Source organism: Chiloscyllium plagiosum, unplaced genomic scaffold, assembly GCF_037043375.1.
Source record: "Chiloscyllium plagiosum isolate Xiang-an unplaced genomic scaffold, Cpla_swu_hap1 HiC_scaffold_36, whole genome shotgun sequence".
Lineage (NCBI taxonomy): Eukaryota > Metazoa > Chordata > Chondrichthyes > Orectolobiformes > Hemiscylliidae > Chiloscyllium > Chiloscyllium plagiosum.
This window is the reverse complement of record NW_028270174.1, coordinates 29,327,871-29,355,428: the sequence shown is the minus strand read 5'-3', so window position 1 is coordinate 29,355,428 and position 27,558 is coordinate 29,327,871. Positions and strand designations below refer to the sequence as shown.

The 27,558-nt window shown below is 41.1% G+C and overlaps 1 protein-coding gene across 1 annotated transcript in view; it reads left to right on the top strand.

Annotated features, from left to right (window-relative positions):
* The window catches only part of ugl (ureidoglycolate lyase), a 72,578-nt gene extending 45,814 nt beyond the window's left edge, over positions 1-26,764 (top strand). Inside the window, exons 8-16 of the mRNA XM_087980056.1 lie at positions 1,325-1,384; positions 3,492-3,648; positions 5,582-5,780; positions 9,991-10,069; positions 11,638-11,730; positions 13,602-13,674; positions 16,151-16,218; positions 20,978-21,108; positions 26,521-26,764. Coding sequence (XP_087836182.1) covers positions 1,325-1,384; positions 3,492-3,648; positions 5,582-5,780; positions 9,991-10,069; positions 11,638-11,730; positions 13,602-13,674; positions 16,151-16,218; positions 20,978-21,108; positions 26,521-26,644 — 984 coding nt within the window. The 3' untranslated portion in view covers positions 26,645-26,764. The remainder of the gene's footprint in view (positions 1-1,324; positions 1,385-3,491; positions 3,649-5,581; positions 5,781-9,990; positions 10,070-11,637; positions 11,731-13,601; positions 13,675-16,150; positions 16,219-20,977; positions 21,109-26,520) is intronic.
* Positions 26,765-27,558: the final 794 nt, after the last annotated feature.

Below are 27,558 nucleotides of genomic sequence, written 5' to 3'. Positions count from 1 at the left end.
CTTGCATGCCAAACAGCATAAGCAAGTGATAGACAAAGTTAAACAATCCCAAAACCAACAGATCAGATCTAAGCTCTACAGTTCTGCCATGTCCAGGTAGGAATGGTGGTGGACAATTAAACAGCCGAGTGGAAGAGGAGGCTCTATAAATATCCCCATCCTCGATGATGGAAGAGACCAACACATCAGTGCAAAAGATACGGTTGAAGCATTCACAGCAATCTTCAGCCAGAAGTGCCAAGTGGATGATCCATCTCAGACTGTTCCGGTGATCCCTAGCATCACTGATACCAGTCTTCAGCCAATTTGATCACTCCATGTCATATCAAGCAACAGTTGGAGGCACGGGATACTGCAAATGTTAATGGCCCTGACACCATTCCGGCAATAGTACTGACGATTTGTGCTCCAGAACTTGCTGACCTTCCTAGCTAAGCTCTTCTTGTATAGTTACAATGGCATCTACCCTAACAATGTGGAAAATTGCTCAGGTATATCCTGTACACAAAGAGCAGGACAAATCCAACCTGGCCAATTACCATCCCATCAGTCTACTCTCGATCATCAGAGAAGTGATGCAAGGTGTCATCAGCTGTCTTGGGCCAATTGTGTAGGGCGGCACGGTGGCTCAGTGGTTAGCACTGCTGCCTCACAGCACCAGGGTTCAACTCCAGCCTTGGGTGACTGTCTGTGTGGAGTTTGCACATTCTTCCTGCGTCTGTGTGGGTTTCCTCCCACAGTCCAAAGATGTGCAGGTCAGGTGAATTGGCCATGCTAAATTGCCCGTAGTGTTAGGTCAGAGGGAAATGGGTCTGGGTGAGTTACTCTTCGGAGGGTCAGTATGGACTGGTTGGGACGAAGGGAATTGTAGGGAATCTAATCATCTAATCTTCACAAAATGAGATGGAAATTCTAATCAAACTGGTTTGTCATCAACAAATCTCTAATGCTGCATTGGGAGTCAGGCAAACGGAACCTTTCCTGCTGACATCCCATGAAAGGAAAATATTGCATGAATGGGCAGACTCTGTTTCCAAAGTCAAAGTCAGCCTTACCCACATTTACTGAGCCCAACCCAAAAAATGTAACTCAATATGTATTTTTGTTACCAAAATGTTACAATGAAAAGGCTAATTTTGTGATTTCAAGCCTCATTTGAAGGGGGTGTGGATTAGGGATAGGGCTGTACTTTTTGCATCTAATTTTCTGAGCTCCATTTCCAGTGAGCATCAATATTGACCCAGTAACTAATGATAAAAAGTGTTAATTAAATGTTCTCAAATTTACCAATTTACTTACGGCTGTTGATTTTGTCATATTTCAGGTTGAAAGCCATTTGGAGGCCAAATTGTGGAACAATATATTTGTCTGGGTTCAGAAGAAGGTATGTTGTGTGAGGACAGGTCATAAATAGTATTCCTCATCCAGTTAGCCAGTTTCCTGCTGGATGGTTGCTTATTGGTCACATGATATATTCTACAGGGATAGAGGGCAGAGGTGGGTGGTCTGCACACCTCCAGATCACTCTTCTGTACCCTGCCCAAAAAATAATGTAAAACTCACCTCACAGTTTACAATTCCAGAGAGGATTGGGATACAGAAAACATGAGATACATCATTCCTGATGAAGGGCTCCTGCCCTAAACGTCGATTTTCCTGCTCCTCGGATGCTGCCTGACCTGCTGTGCTTTTCCAGCACCACTCTAATCTTGACTCTGATCTCCCTCATCTGCAGTACTCACTTTCGCCATACATAAAACATGTACATTCAGCTCCACCCTCCTCTCTGACCTATCACCTTCATCCCCACCCCCATTCACCCATTTTGCTCTCTTTGCTACCTTCCCCCACCCTCCTCTCTGACCTATCACCTCCATCTCCACCCCCATTCACCTATTGTACTCTATAATACTTTCTCCCCACCCCCACCCACACCCCCACCCCCACCCCCCTCTCATTTATCTCCCCACTCTGCAGGCACCCTGCCTCTGTTCCTGATGAAGGGCTTTAGCCCGAAACATTGATTTTCCTGCTCCTCGGATGCTGCCTGACCTGCTGTGCTTTACCATCACCACTCTAATCTAGACTCTGGTTTCCAGCATCTGCAGTCCTTGTTTTTATCTAATTCATAACTTGGCTAACTCAAGAGCACCTAGCTCCTGCCAAGTACAGAAACACTAATGTAGGGCACAGAGGAAGTCAGCATCCCGTAGGACCATCTAAAGGATCTCATTGGAGCACCTTAAGAAGCTGAATGACTTTTTACATCTGCCAGGGTGAATGTGTGACTATTTCACAAGTGGACCCATATGGAAAGATGTGAGGGTCCCATGTGCGTGGGACTGCCTAGCGTCTTGGCCAAGTGCTCTACACGCAGCAGTGGTTTATGGGAGCTGTGGGGAGAGGGGTAGGCAGCTTCTAAAGTGTAAGAGTTGTTTATTGACAATGATCGTTCAGAAATATGGATATGTTGGGCCCACAAATTAAAACATGATATTTCTGCAGAGGGTTCGCTACAATGTCACTTTTTCTGTGCAGGAGAAGAGGGCACATAATACCTATGAGAGGTCAAGGGTGAGAGGAGGAGCAGCTGACCTTGTAGTTTGCACTGTTGTAGGAGGAGGGGGAGGAGGGGAGCCAAATTAATGGTGATACACCATTGGTTGTGATGAGGTTGGAGGCCCTGGAGTACTGAGATTCTGTAGCTCTCTATCCAGCAAAAAAAAAGTGCAAAAGTAGTGTTGGAGATAGGTGAAGAGAGAGGTTTCCTATGGCAGCTGGGGAAGAGAGCAGGAGAGCTTTGATGGCTAAGACTGTGGAAGCTGGCAGAATTTGGAGAGAAGTATTTGCATCAATTTTGAAAGGGCTAAGGCTTCAATTGTGTGTGTGTGTGTATACACGCATACGCAGATGGGAGCACAAACCACATCACATGGTTCTGTGTGCATGGACAGCATAGCATATGAATTGAACTTTAATTAGCCTGACTGACACATACAATCTCCTACCATTGAGATCTGAGCCTAAATGAAGTCATACATGATTACCCGTCGAATTAAATATACTTGTGGGTGTCAATGCAAAATGCACAGTTTGAGTTCCAGTCTCTGCTCACAATCCCTGACTCGACAGTGGGAATGCTACTAAAGTTCCACTGGACTGTTTCACCCTCTGTATATTGGCCACAGCGACAGTGTTCACTCTCTTCATCGTATGCATCCATTAGTCACATACTCCATTTTCTTTAGATTGGTATCTGATGGTTGGTCAAGATTTGTAAAACACTGTCCAGTGGAATCCTGGGTGACATTGTGTATAAAATTGTCCTTTTGTCTTTTAAATAAACATTGGCTAAAAAGATAGGGTAAGCATGAACATCCATATTCATTCACTGAACACGTAAACATCCTCAAAATGGAGTCTGCAAAGCCAAAAATCAGTGCCTGTGGTAAAGAAACATTAATAACCTCAATGTAATTCTGTGTTTCGAGCTGGGTTTGCCAATTGGATCGATCAAAGCCACTGTCTTAATAGAAAGTATCTTGGCCACGTTTGAGATGGAGGAGATTCTTTATGAGCTGCGAGACCATTCTGCTGGGTTGAACTGTGGAATCTGGGATTACTCAGCCTCTTTCGTAAACAAACTTGGTGAGCAGGAACATCTCTATTTGTGTTAAGATTTGAAAGAATTGTTAATTGATTTCAAAATATTAAGACTTTTAGTTTCTATTGGTTACATTTCACAAGGGAAATCAAAACACAAAACAAGTTGAATCTCATCTAATCAAATCAATAATAGGGCGGCTCAGTGGTTAGCACTGCTCCCTCACAGCACCAGGGTCCCAGGTTCGATTCCAGCCTCGGTCGACTGTGTGGAGTTTGCACATTCTCCCCGTGTCTGCGTGGGTTTCCTCCGGGTGCTCCGGTTTCCTCCCAGACTCCAAAGATGTGCCGGTCAGGTGAATTGGCCATGCTAAATTGCCCATAAGTTAGTCAGAGGGAAATGGGTCTGGGTGGGTTACTCTTTGGAGGGTCGGTGTGGACAGGCCTGTCCACACTGTAGGGAATCTAATCTAATCTAAAAAAGTTGAACATCTCCCCTCCATCTCATGAAATTGAAAGTATGGGTCAGAAGTAGACACTTACAAATCCAAAGTGGAATCCAGGAAAAAAGGTCTTTACCAGAGAGTGGTTAGAATGTCCATGGAGTATGTGAGGAAATTGAATCGTTACTTTAAGAGGAAGCTAAGTAAATGCTGAATGAGAATAAAATGGAAGGATTTGCTGATTGAGTGGGATAAAGGCAGGTAAGAGACAGCTTGTGTAGAACATAAATGCAGGCTTAGATCAGTTGAGTGAAATGACACATTTCTATAGCAAAGCCGCACGTCAGTGACTGAGTTGAAGAAGTCACATATTGTGGAAGTTATTTCTGAGGCTTTCCTGCTAAGTTACCTTCAGAATTCACCAGCATTACTCCACGCTGAAAATAAAAAAAAACGCTGGAGATCATAGCATGTCGGGCAGCATCCATGGAGAATAAGCAGGTTAACATTTTGAGTCTAGATGACTCTTCTTTCGAGCTGATGTGAAGTGCTGAAGACAGCATTTGTGCAATTGTGTGGAGGAGAGGGGGTTGGAGTGCTCGGAGAGAAAGAACGTTGACAGTTCAGATTAAGTGATCAGAATGTGAGAATGGCAGAACAGTGGTGTGTCTAACTACGGGTGGCACAGTGGTTAGCACTGCTGCCTCACAGCGCCAGAGACTCGGGTTCAATTCCCACCTCAGGCGACTGACTGTGTGGAGTTTGCACGTTCTCCCCGTGTCTGCGTGGGTTTGCTCCGGTTTCCTCCCACAGTCCAAAGATGTGCAGGGTCAGGTGAATTGGCCATGCTAAATTGCCCGTAGTGTTAGGTTGTAGGGGTATGGGTGGGTGGGGGGTCGGTGTGGACTTGTTGGGCCGAAGGGCCTGTTTCCACACTGTAAGTAATCTAATCTAGAAAGAACAGACTGTCCCACTGGAGTGAGGGGAGAGAGGATATAGCGACAGAGAATGTAACAAATCAAGCTAAACAAAGGGGAAGGAATGGGAGTGGGTTCACAATCTGAAGGTGTTGAACTCAATATTAAGTCCAGGAGATTGTAATCTGAAGGTGAGATGTTGTTCCTCCAGTTTGTGCTGTGATTTACTGGAGCATTGCAGCAGGCCGAGGACAGACGCGTGGGCATGCTCATTGTTCCTCAGCACTTGCACTCTGATTGTCTCTAGGGGAAATGGTGATGCAGTGGTTCAGATCACATAATCTTCTGGTGAACCAATTTTATCTGGAGACTTTAACACTTCTCCTAATGGTTTAGTTGATAATGGTTTGAAAATGACCGGACACCATCTGTTAGTGATTTTACTGATAGCTGTGTCAGAGTAAACTTTCACTGTCTTTCTTTTTGTCCCCATGTGATAAGCTCCTGACTTTAGGGAGGTGCTGAGTGATCCGATTTAAACAATGTGAAACTGAATGAGAGTTTATCTATGGGGTATAGGTGTACATTTAAAACATTTTTGCAAGCATCATTTTTCAGGCTGTCGTCGAGAGTTCCTTTTACCAGATCGCAGTAAATATGTAAATATGGAGAAACAGTTTTTGAAGAGTTACATGGACCTTCTGGTAAAGACTTGTCATAAGCGAGGTGCTCTTGCCACTGGAGGAATGGCAGCACTGTTGCTGCCCCAAGACAAGGGGAGCTTGGCCTATCAAACAGTGACAGCAATTGTCACACGGTATGTACAGCTGCATTCACAATGATCACACTGCAGCGGTTGGAATTAGTATCTGAAACAAACCCCATATACATGTGCATTCCTTTAACTTTGAAAGAGTTCTAACTGAATTCATTTTGCTGAAATAGTTGACTACTAGAATTAAAACTCAAAGAATACATGTGATATTAAACTAAAAAATCGGATAGATCCCAGATTCAATCACGGAAGAGGATCAGAAACAGAAACTTGGCCATATTATTGTCTTTCTAGTCTATAACCACTGAGGCTAGGCATACAGACCCATTGCAATTGTTACACATTCCACCATAGAGACCAATAACCAATCTTTTAAAAAAAAATCACCAGAAATCCAGTGGAAAGAAAGCCAATTGCCAGGATTTAACTTGCAGAAATGTTACTGTAACAAACTCCCTAAGACATGAATTAATAGTCAAAAGTTACTTCAAATACAGATACATTTCACTTTATGTTGTATTTTGTAATAACTATTTGGTGTAGTGACAAGGTGTCCACTACTTTCCACAATAAATGTGGAACCACGACCAATATCTCAGTCTATTCAACATGGCGTACACTCTATTGGAAATTTCACTTCCCAAAGAAGTTTTTTGGCTAAAGTTCCTGAACATGATTACCAACAACCAGGCTCACATCTACAAAGTCTTTCTCACTGAGGTAATCCCATCCTGATGATACAGATTTAAAAGAGACACCCTTTCCCTTTCAATGATCTGGTGGACTCTGTTAACACTGAAACAGTACAAATGTGTCTCATCCAATCACCAATATTTTGCCCTGTCTTCAGCGCTTGTTTCTTTTTTACAGTATAACATGCAGTAAAACAATCTTTGCTCTATTCACAGAGCAAAATCTCCATTTTCATCTCTAGGATTTTTTCAAAAGCTGCCATACTGTTCCACTGGAGAGAACATTTCTTGATTTGTCTTGACATGAATTCCCAGTGTACTCCAAATCATCAAACAGAAAGCATTGACTGATCAAACCCATTTCAATTAACTTTCTATTTACCTTATGCTTCTTTGCTGTTTATCCTCATGGCAATCTCATTCATAGCATTTCTTAGATTCTATAACTTCTTTCAGCATAATGCCTAGCTGAAAATGTGTTGCTGGAAAAGCGCAGCAGGTCAGGCAGCACCCAAGGAACAGGAGAATCGACGTTTCGGGCACAAGCCCTTCTTCAGGAATGAGGAAAGTGTGTCCAGCAGGCTAAGATAAAAGGTAGGGAGGAGGGACTTGGGGGAGGGGCGTTGGAATTGCGATAGGTAGAGGGAGGTCAAGGTGAGGGTGATAGGCCGGAGTGGGGTGGGGGCGGAGAGGTCAGGAAGAAGATTGCAGGTTAGGAAGGCGGTGCTGAGTTCGAGGGATTTGACTGAGACAAGGTGGGGGGAGGGGAAATGAGGAAACTGGAGAAATCTGAGTTCATCCCTTGTTCCCAGGCAGAAGATGAGGCGCTCTTCCTCCAACCGTCGTGTTGCCATGGTCTGGCGATGGAGAAGTCCAAGGACCTGCATGTCCTTGGTGGAGTGGGAGGGCAAGTTAAAGTGTTGGGCTACAGGGTGGTTGGGTTGGTTGGTCCGGGTGTCCCAGAGGTGTTCTCTGAAACGTTCCGCAAGTAGGCGGCCTGTCTCCCCAATATAGAAGAGGCCACATCGGGTGCAGCGGATGCAATAGATGATGTGTGTGGAGGTGCAGGTGAATTTGTGGCAGATATGGAAGTGTCCCTTGGGGCCTTGGAGGGAAGTAAGGGGGGAGATGTGGGCGCAAGTTTTGCATTTCTTGCGGTTGCAGTGGAAGGTGCCGGGAGTGGAGGTTGGGTTGATGGGGGGTGTGGACCTGACGAGGGAGTCACGGAGGGAGTGGTCTTTTCGGAACGCTGATAGGGGAGGGGAGGGAAATATATCCCTGGTGGTGGAGTCCGTTTGGAGGTGGCGGAAATGACGGCAAATGATCCGTTGTACATGGAGGTTGGTGGGGTGGTAGGTGACGACCAGTGGGGTTCTGTCCTATAAACCGACTGACTCCCACAGCTACCTAGACTACACCTCCTCCCACCCTGCCCCCTGTAAAAACGCCATCCCGCATTCCCAATTCCTTCGTCTCCGCCACATCTGCTCCCAGGAGGACCAGTTCCAAAACCGTACAACCCAGATGGCCTCCTTCTTCAAGGACCGCAATTTCCCGCCAGACGTAGTCGACGATGCCCTCCACCGCATCTCTACCACTTCCCGCTCCTCCGCCCTTGAGCCCCGCCCCTCCAACCGCCACCAGGACAGAACCCCACTGGTTGTCACCTACCACCCCACCAAACTCCATGTACAACGTATCATCTGCCGTCATTTCCGCCACCTCCAAACGGACTCCACCACCAGGGATATATTTCCCTCCCCTCCCCTATCAGCGTTCCGAAAAGACCACTCCCTCCGTGACTCCCTCGTCAGGTCCACACCCCCCATCAACCCAACCTCCACTCCCGGCACCTTCCACTGCAACCGCAAGAAATGCAAAACTTGCGCCCACATCTCCCCCCTTACTTCCCTCCAAGGCCCCAAGGGACACTTCCATATCCGCCACAAATTCACCTGCACCTCCACACACATCATCTATTGCATCCGCTGCACCCGATGTGGCCTCTTCTATATTGGGGAGACAGGCCGCCTATTTGCGGAACGTTTCAGAGAACACCTCTGGGACACCCGGACCAACCAACCCAACCACCCTGTAGCCCAACACTTTAACTCGCCCTCCCACTCCACCAAGGACATGCAGGTCCTTGGACTTCTCCATCGCCAGACCATGGCAACACGACGGTTGGAGGAAGAGCGCCTCATCTTCTGCCTGGGAACAAGGGATGAACTCAGATTTCTCCAGTTTCCTCATTTTCCCTCCCCCCACCTTGTCTCAGTCAAATCCCTCGAACTCAGCACCGCCTTCCTAACCTGCAATCTTCTTCCTGACCTCTCCGCCCCCACCCCACTCCGGCCTATCACCCTCACCTTGACCTCCCTCCACCTATCGCAATTCCAACGCCCCTCCCCCAAGTCCCTCCTCCCTACCTTTTATCTTAGCCTGCTGGACACACTTTCCTCATTCCTGAAGAAGGGCTTGTGCCCGAAATGTCGATTCTCCTGTTCCTTGGATGCTGCCTGACCTGCTGCGCTTTTCCAGCAACACGTTTTCAGCTCAGATCTCCAGCATCTGCAGTCCTCACTTTCTCCTCCAGCATAATGCCTAGTCCACTTTGGTCTTAAAGAGACATCACACAAAGGAAAATACAGGATTTTCCCAGTACAGTACGTGGGTCATCATACAACCAAAATCATGCATGAACATCCAGAGTCTTAAGTTAAACAATTGATTCAAAACTGGATATTTACCATTTATTGTTCATCATAACAACTACTAAAAACCACTCTGTCAGGTGTGAAGTTGGGAAAATGAACAGTTGGTAGAAATTGTGTATCCGTCTCCTTACTCCAGAATGCTTTATTTTTGATCACTGAACCATGATCAATTATGATGAACGAGGAACTATTTCATATATAGGAATTATTGATAAGAAAAAATACAACAAATGTTTGCCAGACTAATCCCTGGAATGGTAGGATTGTATTATGGAGAGTGATGGAGAAAACTCAGCCTGCATCCTCTACAGTTTTGAAGAATGAACTTATAAAATTCTGACAAGGTGTGACAGGGTGGATAGCATTTGTTTTGGTGACTCTGGAACCAGGAACCTTAATCTCAGGATAAGGAACATGTCGCTCAAGGCTGAAAAGAGAAGAAATTTATTCAGTGAGAGGGTGGTGAAATCTTTGGAATTTTCTCCCACAGGGGGCTGTGAAAGTTCAATCATTGAGCATGTCGAAGACAAAAATCAATACTTTTCTGGAGATTAATCACATCGGGGAAAATGAGATACCATGGGAAGTAGTTGTTGAAGTAGGTGATTAGGTATGATCTAATTGAATGGCAGACCAGGCTCCATGGGCTGAACAGCTTTCATCTGTTCCTGTGTTCCTACTTAGAGGATGCCTTTCTTAATTGTGGCTGCTTGATCTGGCTCCATATGCCTTGTTCATCTGGTTTTATTAATTCCTACTTTTCATTTAATCGATAAAAAGTACAAGTAATGCAGAACTTACATGTTAAATACAGAATCTAACAGTGTTATCTTCATGCTTTAGTTTGAAGATGCTTGAAATAAATGCTGGAGTTGACGGATTCATGGTGTACGATATGGACTTGATTGAGCCAATGTCAAAGGTAATTTAACATGTATCTTGAGCATTCTGCAGGATTTAGGTTCTAAGTAAAATATCTGAATGGGCACAGTCTCGATTCAGTTGTTGCCCTTGTTAAATTGCTGTTGCAAAGCTCAATTCGAGCCACACATGTTAATTAACAGAGAAACTAGATTATCTGTGTGGCTGGGTCATCACCCTCTTTGGCTTTTGAGTCAGCATATTGTGGGGTTTATTCCCAATCTAAGAGCTGAGCATACGATTGTAATTTTTGTTGCTGCCATTCAAATGAAATGTTAATCTTTAACCCTACCTGCTAGAACAGGCAGATATAAAAGATCCCATTGACAATGAAGTGGTCCTAACTAACATCTCTCTGCCCTATACATATCATTGACTCATTTGCTGTGGGGCATTAAGCTTGGTTGTTGCATGTAGTTATTCAAAAACAGTGATGTACATGCTAAATGCAAATGATTTGATCATGAAATATTTTGTGGAGGCATTGGTGTTGGACTGGGGTATACAAAGATAAAAATCACACAACACCAGGTTATAGTCCAACAGGTTTAATTGGCATAACAAGCTTTCTGAGCGCAGCTCCTTCATCAGGTAGCTAATGATGAAAGAACAGCGATCTGAAAGCTAGTGCTTCCAAATAAACCTGTTGGACTATAACCTGGTGTTGTGTGATCTTTAACAATGAAATATTTTGGCATATCTACCATTACAATAACTTGCTACAAATGAAAATCCATTGTTTAAACATGTTTGAAAGTTTCAATAAGCATTAACAGAACCTATGGAATTAATCACTGACCAGCCAGCTGGAATCTGGAGAGGTGGCACTGTCACTGGGACTGGGATTATTCCCACTTGACTTCAGATGGTCCTGAAAGGCAATGCTGTAAGAGCCAAAATGATCCTAGTTGTACAAACAATAGGAAGCTGCAAACATTGAATACTTCCCTAATCCTTGTTTTCACTAATCTGTCCACAAGCATTCTGGATTTAAGTAAATCATATGTGACCCTAAGGAATGAGGGTATGCATTTCATTTTGGGTAAATTTTAAATTGTATTTATGGATTTCACAACTTATTGTTGCAAGATTCTTAAAATGGGTGATAGGTTTATTCACAGACCAGAGGCTGTGGGAATGTGGGTCTGGGTGGAAGCTCTTTGGAGGGTCTGTGCAGATTCAATGAGCTAAATGGCCTCTTCTTCACTCTAGCGATTCTATGATAATTGCAAATTCTACAAAGTTCAGATTTGGACAGTCTCCTTTCTTTGCTGATTCTGGGAAATTAATATCAATCAAGCTGCTTGTGGGAATTGATCAGTCTTGTAAGAACCAAATCATTGGACTCAATGGGAATCTGAAAGGTTCAGTGTAGAGCAGAGCTGTCCAGGTATGAACTACTTATGAATCCTGCATCTTGGAAATCCAGTTCTTGAAGCCAAGGTAATAGAGTCAGTGCTTTGTGCTTTTATCATTCACTGCTTTTCTGCCTTTTGGAAAAATGCCATTTTTCAGATAATTTCACAATTGAGTTCATGACATTCGCATTCCTTTATTGTTTAATCCCAGCTTTTCCTGGAACACACTGAGGGACCCAATCAGCTGCATATCCTAAGAAAAGATGTGGATGTGACTGCTAGTGATCTGCTCACCATGCCTTCTGTAAGTATGATAAACTGATGGTGATATTGAGAAAGACATTTCAAGAACTTGTTTACTCAAGAAGCACTATTCCAACTTAATTGCATAAAGCTATCAGTGCAGGTTCTGGAGATCCTTATACTGAAATAATTAATAATGTTTTCTCTGTAGTTAAAATAAACAGAGAAGTGATGTAAATAGAAAGAGGTAACTAACTCCAGGTAAACTAAACTACAATATCTTGCACTGTTATAAAAGACAGGGAGGAGAAAGTGAGGATGGCAGATGCTGGAAATCAAAGTCGAGAGTTTTGTGTTGGAAAAGCACAGCAGGTCAGGCAGCATCAGAGAACCAGGACAATCAATGTTTCGGGCATAAACCCTTCATCAGGAATCTATTAAAGACAATCCCAGATATCTGCTATTACATCAATAGTTTTTAACTGTGTAATATTTAAACTTTGCCTTTTAGAAGTTTCTAAGAAAGTATAAAAGCAAAATATTTCACAACTGATAATTATTTTAAAATAAAAAAGGAAAATGAAAAAATGTAATTGTCCACACAGATACTATCAGGAATTTGGGCAGCACATGAGGATAACTCCCTGCTTTTCATTAATGAATGCCCTGGAACGTTTAACACGTCCATGAATGCAGTGGGTTTTGTCAAGGTTTATTCCAAGCAGCTCCATGATGTAGAACTCTGCAATGCTGTTCGTTTTGTCCTCCAGGATGCACACTGTGACAAATATCAACTGTGCCTGGAGGACCATCAACTCGGTGAGACGCTCTTTGGTGTGCCCAAAATTTGTTGGCCTTCCAGAACAAGGAGTTAACCTCAACTGAGTGTTGTAGACTAGCACATTGCAAGATCTAGGGCTACGTATTGAGGACCGCACTAAAGCTTGGGGCAGCTACAGCCACGGTGCAGTGGAGAAAGACCATTGTCTGAGGTCTTCCTGCTAAAGTTAAATGGGGGTCCACTCAGTTATCAGACCCTTCCCATGCCTCCAATGCATGTGAATATAATCTAGTTTGTTTGGATAGTCAAAACTCCAATATTTGTTTTCTTAATATGCTACTGTATAGAATCTAACTGCATTTAATTACTATGCATTTAGATATTTTTCATGAATAAAGTTTAGTTCAAGGACATTTTCTTAAATTTCAAAATATAGAACAGACAGATGACACTTCAATTTAACACCCCACTCAAATAATGGAGCAGACCTTCAATATTTCATAGCAATGGGTGTGTCACTGCAGGTTACAAATTCAAGGTCTGAGGTGTGGATTGAAACCTCACTGTTGTAACTCAGAGGCAAGTGTGCAACTACTGAGTCAAACAGGCACTGAGTCTGTGTATTCTGAATCCTCTTTCCAACGGCTACCAAAATGATACTCATTGTCTTTTGCATCATTCTCAGCCAGTTAGATCGCAGACTCACCTAATGTAGAAGGTAACAATGGGCATATTGATTCAGTGAAGAGTGTTCTTCTGAGTTTTGGGTTAAAATGGAGTATGTGCCCAATAGAACAAAATTCATTTTTAAGATTATCTTTTTCCTGCATCTAAACTAAGCAGATTTGATACAATCACTGAAGTACAATTGTCTTCATTTTCTTATTTAAATGTAAATTATTTGTATGCTGATGGAACCATTTTGTAATGGAGTTTAATTAGTAGCACTCATACCAGAGAGAGAGAAATTCCAGGTTAAATTCTTTGGTCCCAGAAACAGTGTTCAGGGCACAATTCAAATAAATCAATAAGAACCTTTCTAATTCTTTCAACAATTCCCCACAGTTTCTCAAAAGGGGAGAAATGTATGACAAAAGGGGAGAAATATGCATTAGGTGTGACCTCATGAATGTCATACTTTTATTACATAGGGTGGAGTTACCCTGCATGGACTAAAATACAACATTGGAGTTGGTATTCTCTTCATTGAAGCATGGCTAAGAGGTAAGGACAGTTTTAGAATTTTCTTTTAGTGATCTCTCAAGTTACATACTGGAATGAATAATGCCTGTATGCAATTTGTTCATCAGCTAGGAATTGAACAAATTGTCCACACCATTCCCCCTTTAATCTGATTTAATATAAAGATATGGGTTATAGCTGAAGCCCAAAGCAGCTTGGAAATTCAATGACTTACTTCCTAACAAACGAGGTGATAAATCTGAGTCTCTGAACTCAGTGCCAATACTCCATCTGCTGCTTGGAAGTTGGTTATTAGTAATATCTCAATCCCCTAGATGGAGCTCCTTGCTATCATGACACACTGCAGGGAAATGGAAGGAGGTTGATATTGTCGAATCAATCTGTTCAGAGATGTTAATATTCACCTCTGGTGCAGGTGTGACTTGAACCAAGGCCTCCTGACTCAGAGATAGAGACACCAGCACCATACCACAAGCAGCTCTAGGAGCAAATAACAATAGGTGTAGCAATTAGCAATACAACAATGCCTGCAATAGATGAGTCCTAAATCTGCTGTGGTTCTGTTCGCCGAGCTGGAAGTATTTGTTGCAAACGTTTCGTCCCCTGGCTAGGCGACATCATCAGTGCTTGGGAGCCTCCTGCGAAGCGCTTCTTTGATGTTTCCTCCAGTGTTACAGTCCTAAATCTGTAATAACACTGGAAAGGAGATCTTGATTTCTTTTTGAAAGTTTTCATGTTAACAACAGTTGTGATTTACAGCAGACTGTGAAAGCAATTGGTGTGCCCCAAAATATTGTACTGTTCCATCGGGGAAGAGATGAGAGAGAGAGAGGTGATGGGTGGGGGTGACCGTGGGTTTGATAGAGGGCAGATTCCTTACCGGTTTGCACCAGTTCAAACTTTAAACATTTCAGTCACGAGTATATCTCCGTATTCTAAACTGTCAGACTTTTGTGCACAAACATCATTTTCTCATACCTACATTTTTCAAATTCAGACAGAAACTCATAACTTACTTAACAGGGTGGTACATTTACAAAAAAAATTAAACAAGTTATTTTACTCAACCTGTTCAGACACACCTCCAGGTTAAGTGAACATGGAGCTTTTGTCTCAGAGGTAAGGACACTACCACTGCACGTCAGGATCCCTTTATATGCTTTATACTGTTAGTTTCCTCTTACATCCTCCTTCCCAAATTTCTTCACATTTTAAGTCCTAATATATTAAAGTGTCCCATGGTGTCTTGTCCAGATGGACCATTCTTCACATACCCCCACAAACATGCACACACTGTCTCCCCTGTACACACACACAAGTTTGTGGGGTGAATTTGTATTTGAAGAATTACATTTTATTTTGCTCAAAAACTGCATAAATCCATGTAAGATTCTGTAAATCCCACTTTAGAAATAGTATCTGTCTAACCCGACATTGTGTGAAGTTGAAGTCTGTATCTCATTCAATGCATTATCGGAGTTGAAATGTCACCTATTGTTAAAAGCTGTCTTGAGAATGTAACTTTAAAAAAGTTAAAAGATTTGCAAATGAAGGAACCAAAACCACCATGATCATTCTAAAAGATGAAAGACTTGACCTAAATTTATTTAATATTACGTTTCATGACCTGGTGAGGACAGTGCAGGAGAGAGAGAGAGGGAGAGAACCTGCACAGTTGCTACCTTTGCTGTTTGAATTTGTGTATCGCTGGACATCGGAGTGCATCTCGGAAAATTAACAAAGTAAAATTCACAACCACGTGTGGAATGAGCTGCCAGAGGATGTGGAGGAGGCTGGTACAATTGCAACACTTAAGAGGCATTTGGATGGGTATATGAATAGGAAGGGTTTGGAGGGATATGGACCAGGTGCTGGCAGGTGGGACTAGATTGGGTTGGGATATGTGGTCGGTGTTGGACCGAAGGGTCTGTTTCCATGCTGTACATCTCTATGACTCTATAATCTTGTTGCTATGAAGTCTGTATCTTATGATCCTGCTCCACAACCACCTGAAGAAGCAGCGCTCTGAAAGCTAGTGCTTCCAAATAAACCTGTTAGACTATAACTTGGTGTTGTGTGATTTTTAACTTTGTCCACCCCAGTCCAACACCAGCACTTCCACATCAGGCCTTAAATGAGGGGTGTCAATTTGCTGTTGCTTCTTCTCACCCACGTTCTCCAGGCAGGATATACATGTCCTCAGGCCCAAAAATGGTGATAAATCTCCCCCGCCCCCTCTCTAATACAAGGGGAGTTAAATGTACTTCTAGCCCCATCACTTTTTATTTGCGAGTCAAGTAGTATGTTGCAACTTATACACAAGGATGATATTTTTGCTCAAAATGTAGATTGCAAATAGCTCTGTGAAGATGACTGGCAGGAATGTTGATAATTGTTCTAGCACCAACAGTATAAATTTATTGAGAAGTGAGATAACAAAAGTTTGAATCATGGATATATTTTCATTTAAGTCACAGCAACTTTATTTTTACTGTAGGCCGAGGTCACTTTTATTTTCGGGGTCAAGTGGAGGATTCTGCTACTGCAGAAATTTCCCGATCACAGGTACACAATTACTCTCTTCAATTATATTATTACTAAAAAAAATTGACATCTTGCACTTTGCTTCCACAGTATCAAATAAGCACTTTATGCACAAATAATGTACTTAAGCTTCTAACAATAGGTTTATTTACCTTGGAATTTTTAAAATTATATCTGACGTACTATGATAAGTGTCTCTGTTACATATCAATCACAGTCAAGATATCAGTACTACATGATGGAATGTTTTCTTACATTTTTGTACATGTGTATATGTGTTTAGCATTCTTGAATCAAGTATGAAATAGGTCAAATGGAGAATGAAGTTACCTCTGCATTGTCTCAATAAAATGCCTTCATTCCAATATTGAAAAGACATACTTTATTCTGCATGTTAGAATGCCCATCTGAGGGCAGTTTTTTTACTGTGATATCACAGACATTTGGAACTGGGTTGAAATTGCCAAAACTTATTTTATCTGGGAAACAAGACAATATAGAGATGAAATATTCATTCAGTTCTCTCAAAACTCATTATAACCTGTCCATATAGTTTCTGCAGAAACTATAAACTTTTGTTGTGGTTTAGTGCAGTTTGTTTTATGGTAGCTTACCCATACAGTCATTCTTCAGACAGAGGAAGCTATTTGATCATGGAAGGTCATTAAGGCATACATTGACCCTACTCCAAAGAGTTACAGTCACCTACACATTTTCAAGAGAAGGGAGTTAGTAGTAATTAATCAGGAAGGGGAACTCTTCATAGTTTTCCTCAACCTAAAGACAAAATGAGAGAAAAGAATGGCTACTGCATCTAATTGTAGTACACTCTAATTTCACCCAATTAAAAAGGGGAAATAAAGTTTTTTCTCTTGGTCATACACCATCACTTTTACTGACAAAAACGTAGAAGAGGCTTTACCACCTAAAACAAAATTCAGAACAGTTGTGAGTACATAGCAGCATGTAGCTGACAATTTTTGAGGTTGAAAATGTTCTATTAAGGCTTCAGGTAAATTAAGTGGGCTGAAACTTATATTTTCTTGGCTAAGTGAGAGTTGTGTTGAGCTTCTTGAAATGATTTTGGCTGTGAGGCCTAGTGAGATTTCTCCTCTTACCTTACAAAGCTCATCTCATTAGCAAGTTACATTGCCCCTGTAGGGGGTCCCTCACATCTGACTTCCGTCGCACCATTCCTGGACACTTACCGTCTGCTGGAATATTCACCAAAAGACTGATATCCCTTGCACTAGCACCAGCTTTAAAAGTCCACTGTGCACCAGGGTGACCACTGCTACTGCAAAGCTGGGTTAAAGACTGCAGATGCTGGAGATGGGGAAAATGGCACTGCGATTCTCTGACAGCGAACTGGAAATTCTAGACAAGAGGGTGGTGCCTGGCAATGCATTAATATTCTTTTGAGAAAGCAAACAGCATAGATAAAGGGAAATATAACTCAGATTTCCAAAAGACATTTAATAATGTGCCACATTCAAAGCTGCTTAATCAGGCCCATGGTGTTTAGGGTAGTACATTAGCATGGAGAGGGTATTGGCTAAAAAGAGTTGAGAAGACAGTGGGGATAAGGGGAGCATTTTTCAGGATGGCAACCTGTAACTATTTGAGTGCCACAGGATTCAGTACTTTACAGTATATTTTAGGACAGGCAGTTCTGTCATCCAAGTCAATAATCACCAGGTTTGTGAATGACACAAATACATGGGAAGGCAAAAGGTGAAAATGATACATCAAGTGTACATGAGGATACAGAGCTGAAAATGTGTTGCTGGAAAAGCGCAGCAGGTCAGGCAGCATCCAAGGAACAGGAGAATCGACGTTTCGGGCATAAGCCCTTCTTCAGGCTTATGCCTGAAACGTCGATTCTCCTGTTCCTTGGATGCTGCCTGACCTGCTGCGCTTTTCCAGCAACACATTTTCAGCTCTGATCTCCAGCATCTGCAGTCCTCACTTTCTCCTCCTACATGAGGATACAGACAGGTAAGCAAATGAACAAAGTGTTGGTGGATGGAATATAACATGGCAAAATGTGTGGTTAAGGAAGAATGAGCTGATTATTACTTAAATGAGGAAAGACCACAGAAAGCTGCACTGGATATAGAAGTCTTTAGGACTGGAGAGGCTACGTTTTTAAGTATATTCAAGGCTGGGATAGACAGATTTTTAATCTGTAAGGGAATCAAAGATTACGGGATAAGGCAGGAAAGCCATGGTCTCAGGTGAACAGCAGAATAGACTCAAAAGGCTGAAGAGACTACCACTTAAGGTCTTCTGTATGAGGGTGACTCCTGGAACGTGGAATGATTCTGGTTATTAATGTTTATGTCCTTGTGCAGATTAAGAATGTTTGGCAACAGGAAGGGCCATTGAGGTAATAAGTACAAAAGATTTTAATTTCAAAAAGCTAAATCTGATCAAATTCAATCTGTAACTGAACCAAAATTCTATATAAATTAATCAATACTTCTTTCCTTTTGTACTCCACCTTTACAAAAAAAAGTGCATCGTTGTGGGGTTCTTTTGAGCTTATTGACCTATTCCAATTCATTGAGAAATTTGCATACATAAACCATGGTTCTGTTCATTAATTCACTAATGTTTATTTGGAAACTTCGTTTCTTCTCTCACAAAAAGTAATATTTTTATCAATTTCCACCATTCTGCTAACTGCTGTTTTTCTGAATGCTTATAGTCTTCCCTGCTATTTGCAAATTTCATTTTTGTGTCATCAGCTTCTGTGATTAGATTAGATGACTTACTGTGGAAACAGGCCCTTCGGCCCAACAAGTCCACACCGACCCGCCGAAGCGTAACCCACCCAGACCCATTCCCCTACTTTTACCGCTTCATCTAACACTATGGGCAATTTAGCATGGCCAATTCACCTAACCTGCACATTTTTGGATTGTGGGAGGAAACCAGAGCACCCAGAGGAAACCCACGCAGACACGGGGAGAATGTGCAAACTCCACACAGAGAGTCACCTGAGGCGGGAATTGAACCCGGGTCTCTGGTGCTGTGAGGCAGCAGTGCTAGCCACCGTGCCGCCCACAAAGCCAGTGATGTTGTCCCATAAAGCCAAATCTAGATCACCTATATACAGGGGTCCATGCTGTTGTTTATGACTGGGTTCCTATTTCACTAGGGAGCAATTTTCAGTACGAGTTGAACTATTTCATATTTGCATCATTATTTTGGCATATTACCAGAAATGCATTCATTAATTCTCATGGGTACCAAAGCCTCTTTGTTGTCCTATTGGCACTTGTCAGATTTTTCTGACATGTATTACCTACAAATAACAAGGAGCCCCTGTCTACTAATATCTTAAATAGACCCAATACTTAACCTTGGTGAACAGCTCTGACCAGCTTTGTAAAATCTGAATAGGATCTATTAACCATAAGCATTTTGCTTCCTGTTTATCAAGCAATTCAATCTCCAAACTGTTACATTTCTTACTGCACCATCCATCTGACTTTTAAAGTATTTAATGTGTTTTATAAGAGGCTACTTAGTTTTAAAAAAAAGTAATAAAAAAGCAGAAATTCCTTAAGAACTTGTCAATTTAAATTAAGAAGCTCCCTCGAGTTGGTTCACCGACCCTCCATTCACAGCTAAGGAATCAGAAGAGAAGCAAAGGTGCCCACTAGCTGACTGTCACCAATGGCAATAGTGGGCTTATTACTGATTGAGATATCATCCCATTACTTTTCTGCATATTGTTGAGTGGAGGTAGAGAATAAAATCTCCTTAGATCTATTTGATCCGTACATTCTGAACATCAATGCGAGACCACACCCCCTGACAGTACAGGATATTGAGAACATTGGCATAGACCCACGAACAAACTCTGCAACTCGCATCTTGGTTTTTGTGTTCAGATGTGTATCTCTACTTAATATTTTCAATGTTACCATTTCTGAGTCTGGCACACCTACATTTCATATTCCAGATGTATGCACTGGGCTTAGTGGTAACCTAGATTACTCCCAGGTCATAACCCTTCTAGTCATTCACTTCCTTGCTCCATCTCAATCATTCACTCCCTTCCAGGTGAACTCTCAATTCTACCTTTGATCTCAACTGGATATTGCATTAGTTCTGAATGCCTTTGTCCAATCTTGCCTTCAACCAGGTGAACATCACCTTCCTTGCATCTTTGACTGCAAGAGACAACTAATATGTAGATAAGGAAAACAGGTACAAGCTCCCCCCCCCCCCCCCCCCACACACACACACACACACACACACAGGCGGCACAATAAGATGTAAAAGTAGAAAAAGTGAGAAGATTAATTTGTGATGTGGACATCATGAAAGATATATAATATCCTGAGTGTAAAAGACAAAAGGAGAAGCAATTTGGTTAGTAGTGTCACAGGAAAAGATTATCTTTATCGAATAGTAAATGCCACAGGAGATCAAAGCATTGTACAACACAATCCGTATTGCATAGTTGAAAGCTTTCAACTCATCGTGACACAATATTGTGTAGACAGTGTATAAATCAGTTCAAAGTTTAAGCTAATTAACACTATGAATTGATGTGAAAAGCTAATTTGATCTTAAAAGACAGCTATTTTAGTTGTAAACTACTCTTTAAAAAGAATAGACGTGACCTGTGTGAAAATCAAATTCTGCTAGTTATGAAAGAATAGAAGTACATGTATCAATTCAACTTCAGCTTAAGGATAAAGCGAGATGAACGTTACCTATATTATAAAATGTACCCTTTCAATATTTCTCTTAAATCTAATAGGTTTGGCAGTGGATTCGACACGGTGTAAAGTTAGAGGATGACAACAGAGTTGTCACCAGAAACCTTGTGCAAATGCTTGTAAAGGAATTAGGAACAGACCTACAGGAGGTTTTGGACTGCTACACTGACAGGTAAGAAATGCAGAAGAAACTGTTAATTATCAAATGTAGGCTAAAGGTTTCAATTTTCATTAAACAAATCTAAATGGCAAGTTCCCCAAGTTATCTCCTGGAATAGGTCCTGAGGAGAGGGGAGATGCTTCCCAAGGGAAAAAAGTGACCAAGTAGGAACATGAGTAAGCTTTTCAGCCTGCCTCACCACTGAAGCCAGTCATGGCTGATGAGACATTTCAATGTCTTTTATCCATCTCCATACACCAGTATGTTATTGGTAATCAACCTCTTATCAATGGAGCAGAAGAATCAACATTTTTGGCATGAATCCTTCATCAGGAATGATGGAGGGCTCATGCCCAAAATGTCAATTCTCCTGCTCCTTGGATGCAATCTGACCTGCTGTACTTTTCCAGCAACACATTCTCAACTCTGATCTCCAGCACTTGCAGTCCTCACTTTCTTCTGACCTCTTATCTATGTCTACCTTAAGCATACTCAAAGGCTGAGCTCCAACAGCCCCCTGTGGTGGACAATTCCAAAGGCTCATGACCTGAATAAAACAAATCCTTACCTTGAACCTAAGTTGCATCCTCTTATTTTAAAATTGTGCCCTCTGGTTCTTGACTTGCCAATGAAGGGAAACATCTTTCCTGCATTACCCTATCACTTTAAATATTTTGTAAGTTTCAATAAGATCACCTCTCATTCTTCAAAATTTCAAGAATACAGGCACTGATTGCATGCTTTCTCTTCATTGAGCAAATCCGCCATCCCAGGAACAAGTCTAATGAACCTTCTCTGCATGTTTTCTATGATCATAATATCATCCCTAAGAGGAGACAAATGCTGTACATAATACTCTCAATATGGTCTAATCAAGCTCCTATACAATTGAAGCAAGACTGCATTTCTCCTGAGAGGAGTGAGGAATTCAGCAACTTGAATCTGCTTCATTTGATACAATCATAGTCAACCTGAACTTCATTTGCCTGTCCTCTCCCAATAATCCTTCACCCCATTACTAATTAAAAATCGGTCTATCTCCTCCTTAAATGTACTCAATGTTCCAGCATCCACTGGATTCCACAGACTGACAACCATTGAAAAATATTTTTTCATCTGTTTTAAACCTGTTACCCCTTATCCAAAAACTATGACCTCTTGTTCTAGATTGTTTCACATGAGGAAATATCTACTTTGTCACTCCCATTGAGCATCTCAGATACCTCAATTAGATCTATTCTCATTCTTCTAAACTCCAGAGTATCTCTGGAATCAACCTCCTCTACACCTTCCTCAAGTAAGGACACCAAAATTATATGAAATAGTCTAGGTGCAGTCTCACTAATACCTTGAACAGCTGCAGGAGTACTTTCCTTATTACCTGCTATAGCTGTATACCCCATTAAACTTGAAAATTTGGCCCATTCACCATATTCATTTGTAAAATTATTTCTTCATTGCAATTTACTTGCCCAACTAGTAACATATCATTTACAAAGTTGGCTGAAGTACTTTCTACTTTCAAGTCATTAATATAGATTGTAAATAATTGGGGCCGTGTTGTATTCCACTAGTTACATCTTGCCAAGCAGAAAAAGAGCTATTGTCCTGATTCACTTCTTTCTGTTGGTTAGCCAATCCTCAGTACATGCTAATAAATTATCCCTAACCCCATGTGATCTTACCTTGTGTTTTAACCTCTCATGTGACACCTTATCAAATGCCTTCTGGAAGTCCAGATACACCCACCATCTACAGGATGCCCATTACCCATATTGCTTGTTACATCTTCAACTCTAGCAAACTTGTCAAACATAATTTACCTTTCATAAAACCATGCTGACCCTGATGGGTCATACTTTTACTTTCCCAATGTTCTGTTATTATGGATTTAACAATTTCCCAACATCACTTGTGAAACTAACTGGTCTGTAGTTCCTACTTTCCATTTCCCTCCCTTTTGAATAAGGACATTATATTCGAGTTTTCCCAATTCACTGGAACCTTCCCTGTATCCATGGAATTTTGGATTATTGTAACTAATGGATCCAGTTTCTCTGCTGCTACTTCCTTTAAGATCCTAGGACATAAGGCATCAAGCCTCACTGATTGATTACCTTCAATTCCAATAGTTTACTGGGTGCTCCGTGATGATGCTTGTTCTAAGTTTGTTCTTTTCTATACATCTGTATTGCTTACTATTGAGATTGTACACGTCCTCGACCATGAAAACTGAAGCTATACTGATTTAGAGATTCTGTCATTTCTGTATTCCCTGTTGTTAATTTCCCAGTCTCATCCTCCAAATGACATACACTTTAGCTAAAGTCCATCCTTACGTATGCTTTTAGAAGGTTTTGTTATCAGTTTCTATAACTTTGCATTAGTTTTTCTCCCCCACAATCTGCCTTTGCTCTTTTTGTTATTAACGTTCTTTAAGTTTCCCAATCTTCCATTCATGCAATATGGTAACCCCTAGTTTTTATTATCTTTAACTTACTTGCTTAACCGTAGGACTTTTCCCTCTTTACAATCTTTCTTCCTTGCTGGAACATATTTTAGTTGGGAGCAAACAAGTATCTCCTGGCCAGTACTCATCAACTGTCCAATTCAGTCTTGCTACAACCACCTACGGCCAGATCTGTCCCCATCTCTATGAAATTACCTTTGTTTAACTCCAGAATGCTACTTAGGGGTTCTGGTTTCTCATCCTACAGCTGTATTTGAAATTCTAGTATGATAAAGGATTCTGTAGGGAAGAATAATTGTATGATGAGAACATGCAATAATATTTCATTATACAATAGCAAATCCAGAATGGCCTGCTCCTTGGTTGGTTCCACGATTTATTGCTTCAATAAAGGATCTTTAATGCATTTACCAAACTCCCTTGAGCATATCCCTGCCAATTTGATTAATCCAATCTATAGGTTTATGAAAATCACCAATGATTACAGCTGTTACTTGTTTTTAAAAATAAGCTCCTAGTATTTCCTGGTTTATACTGTATCCCACTGTGGAACTACTGGTTGGAGACCTATAGATTACTCCCATCAGGGACTTGGTTTCCTTGCTATTTATTTCTACCCAGAGGAATTCTATGTCTTGATCTCTTGATACAATTTCTCACTTCAGCACGGATCTCCTCCTTTACTGAAAGCTACACTACCTCCTTTTCCTTTCAGCTTATCCTTCCAAACCACTTGAGTACCCTTGATCATTCCGTTCCCAAATTTGGTTTCTCTACAATCTCATCTCAGGAATTGCTGCCAAATCATACCCATTTGCACTGTTATCACATACAGAATGCTTTATGCATTCAGATACAAATCGTTTTAAATTAGTTCTTCTCTCAAATTTCCCCATTTGTGCAAGATTCCTTGGTACAGAATGACACTTTGTTCATTCCTCTTTTTTGCTAACACTCAGACTCACTGACCTACAGCTCCTTCTTCTAACTGATTTGCTAAGTTTCCATGCAATTGAACCCTCCTGCTCCCAATTTAGTTTAAATCCCTGTAGCCCAGGATTCTGGTCCAGTCCATCCTATCAGAACAGCTTCCTCCTTCTCCAGCTCTGGAGCCAGTGTCCCACTTCTACCACACTAATCTTTGAGCAAAGTGACTCTTTAATCTTGAAACCCCATACCAACTTGCTTGTGATTGAAGTAGTAATCCAGAAATGATTACTTTCTGGCTCTGCTTTTTAGTTTAGTTTCTAGCTGCTCATATTCCCTCAACAAAACCTCTTTCTTCATTCTACCTGTATCGCTGGAGCCATATAGATCATCACACTCCAAGTCTCTGAGTGAGATCAGATATCCTGAAACCTGACACCAGACAAGGCAATCCTTCAGGACTTCAATGTGTATTCTCTGTCATCGTCCACATGCAGCAAGAATCTCAAATGTGTTGGGATGACAACAAGGGCTTAGGCTTCTGCAACACTTACCACTTCAATCCCTCTACCTGCCTCACTCACAGTCACACTATACAGTCACTGACCACTGACTGAATTTGAGGCTGTTAATCGAAGGGGTATGACTGCCTCCTGAAAGACTGCACCCAGGCAACATTTTCCCTTCCTGATGTATCACAGTGTTTGAAGCTCAGACTCCAGCTCATCAACTCTGAGCCAGGATTACTTAAGCAACTAACACTTGCTCATAGTGACCACATCTATAGCTACAATGCACCACACCATCTCACCTAACTCCCACATGTAGCTGTATCACATTGTTTGGGCCTGCATCTCTTTTTATTTATTTAGTTCTTAGTTTGTTTTTTAAAAAATATCCTAATTTTTTTTAGTTTTTAAATCTATAAAATATTTCTTCTATTTACCTTTAATCTGAAGGCAATGTATAATTGTCAAGTTAGCAGCTAGAGAACTATGGAAACATCACATTCTTGCAAAGACTTTTCACAATACTGCACAACTTGGTTCTTTTGAACAGCAAACAACCAAACATTCGTAATCCTAAAAATGCATAAAGTTAGTTAATAACAGCACAAAGCACCTTCAAACTGGTGTGTAAAACTTAAAGCAATGGCAGGAATAACCAAAGTGACCTACCTCTTGCAGTGAAAATAAGAAATTATTAAATTATTTTTGCACTGGAAAATTCAACTATCGCCATGTACTATAATGGTCAGCAATGAGTAGTAACAGTGTAAGTCAATCCACATTAAGCAGGGAACTGTTGCGATAAAAACCTTCTCCATGCTTTGCCTCTGATTTATTTTGGAGTGCACATTGTGCATACATTTACGTGATACACTTCTTAAATACATAAATAGAAAATAATTTAACAAAATAAAATGCTTGTTCATGATCAATTCTCAATGAAAGCTAATTTTTAGATTACAGCATACTAATAAATAAATGTCTTAAGATATCAGCAGCATAGATCAGAGGGTTGCACTCTTACTTGAATCAGGCTGTGGATTCAAATCCCATTGCTGACCCAACATAATCCAAATGGGTACTGCAATTCAGGATGAGACTGTTGCTTTGTTAGTGCTGCAGTTCAGAGTCAGTGATTAGGTGAACCCAACCAGAATCTCAGTTAAAACCCAAGAGAGAACATCTTCGTTCTAAGTGCACTGGGGAAAAATCCTTAATGGCATACATACACATTACACTTTTAAGTAAAACATGGATATTATTCATTCTATTTGGGCAAGCAAACACTAAAGCAATGAGCTAGAATGGATGTGGATTCTTGGTTCTTGTACCTCAGGTTGCCTTACAAGAGTTGGCTTCAACATGTATATGCAACCTATAGAATACATTTAACTAAAGCGGAAATAATTATACTACTTAGAACTGCTAATTTACAACTTATTTTTCGACAGGGTGAATATACTCTAGAACAATTAGCATAATTATTTATTTAGTAATCACTTTGTCTTCTTTCCCCAGCTGCAAATGGCGACTTACTGTTGCTTCTGAGATGTTCCTTGAAATTGTGCAAAAACGAGATTTCCCAGACTTCCTCACTACATACCTGAACTTGGAACACACATTTTTAAGTGCAAAACATTAATTCCATAGAATCTGTACTCAACAATAAGAGTTATCCCAGCAACGTTTGTGTACACAAAAGGAAGTGGTAACAAATGGAAAACTTTACGAAGGACTTCGAATAAATTTTTCAAAAATCTCAGGATTAGCACTTATTGCATCTTCGTGTTCCTAGAAAAGCCTTGTGTAACATTGACAAGCTCACATACTGAAACTCTGACCAGTGATCATTTACCACTGCGGCAGGATTTAACCAAGCAGTGCACTACCAAATCCTTTGCAATCCATTACTTTTGAAGCTTTAAAAATAATGACAAGGTATTTGCTACCTTGTTGCCTTTCACTGACAAGTGAATAATCACACTTGTACCCACTGGCAAGAATTCCACATAAATTCTGTAAAGCATAAAGACACACCTATTCTATTTGAAGGTGGAGCTACAAGTGATGCAGAATTTTGGGGGAACACAAGTCAGGATACAATAGTTAGCTGTGGAGTACACCTCCTTCCAGGCATGTCAAAGACAACCCCTGAAAAGCAGTTTCTAAAATACGAAGTATCAAAATTGTTTAGGGCACTGCATTGTGAATAAACAAATTAATTTAGATTGCACCAAGAACTAATTCTACATTCAGGTAGATTGATCTGAATACCAGAATAGATGAAATATAGTTACACTGATTACCATTACCAGATACCTGCTGAATTACTTACAATTTGACTAGCTATAGACATTCCTCATGTGGGTTCAAAAAGTCAACACAAGAAAGAGAAACAAGAATTAGAGCATACAAGTCTTCAAAACTGCTATCATTCAACTTGTACATGAACTTTTTCATTCTCTAGCCTAATATTTTTTGAGTCACTATGCACTGAAGATTTTTATCAATCTCAATCTTGAGTATGTTCATCAACTAAATATTTGCAGCCCTTCT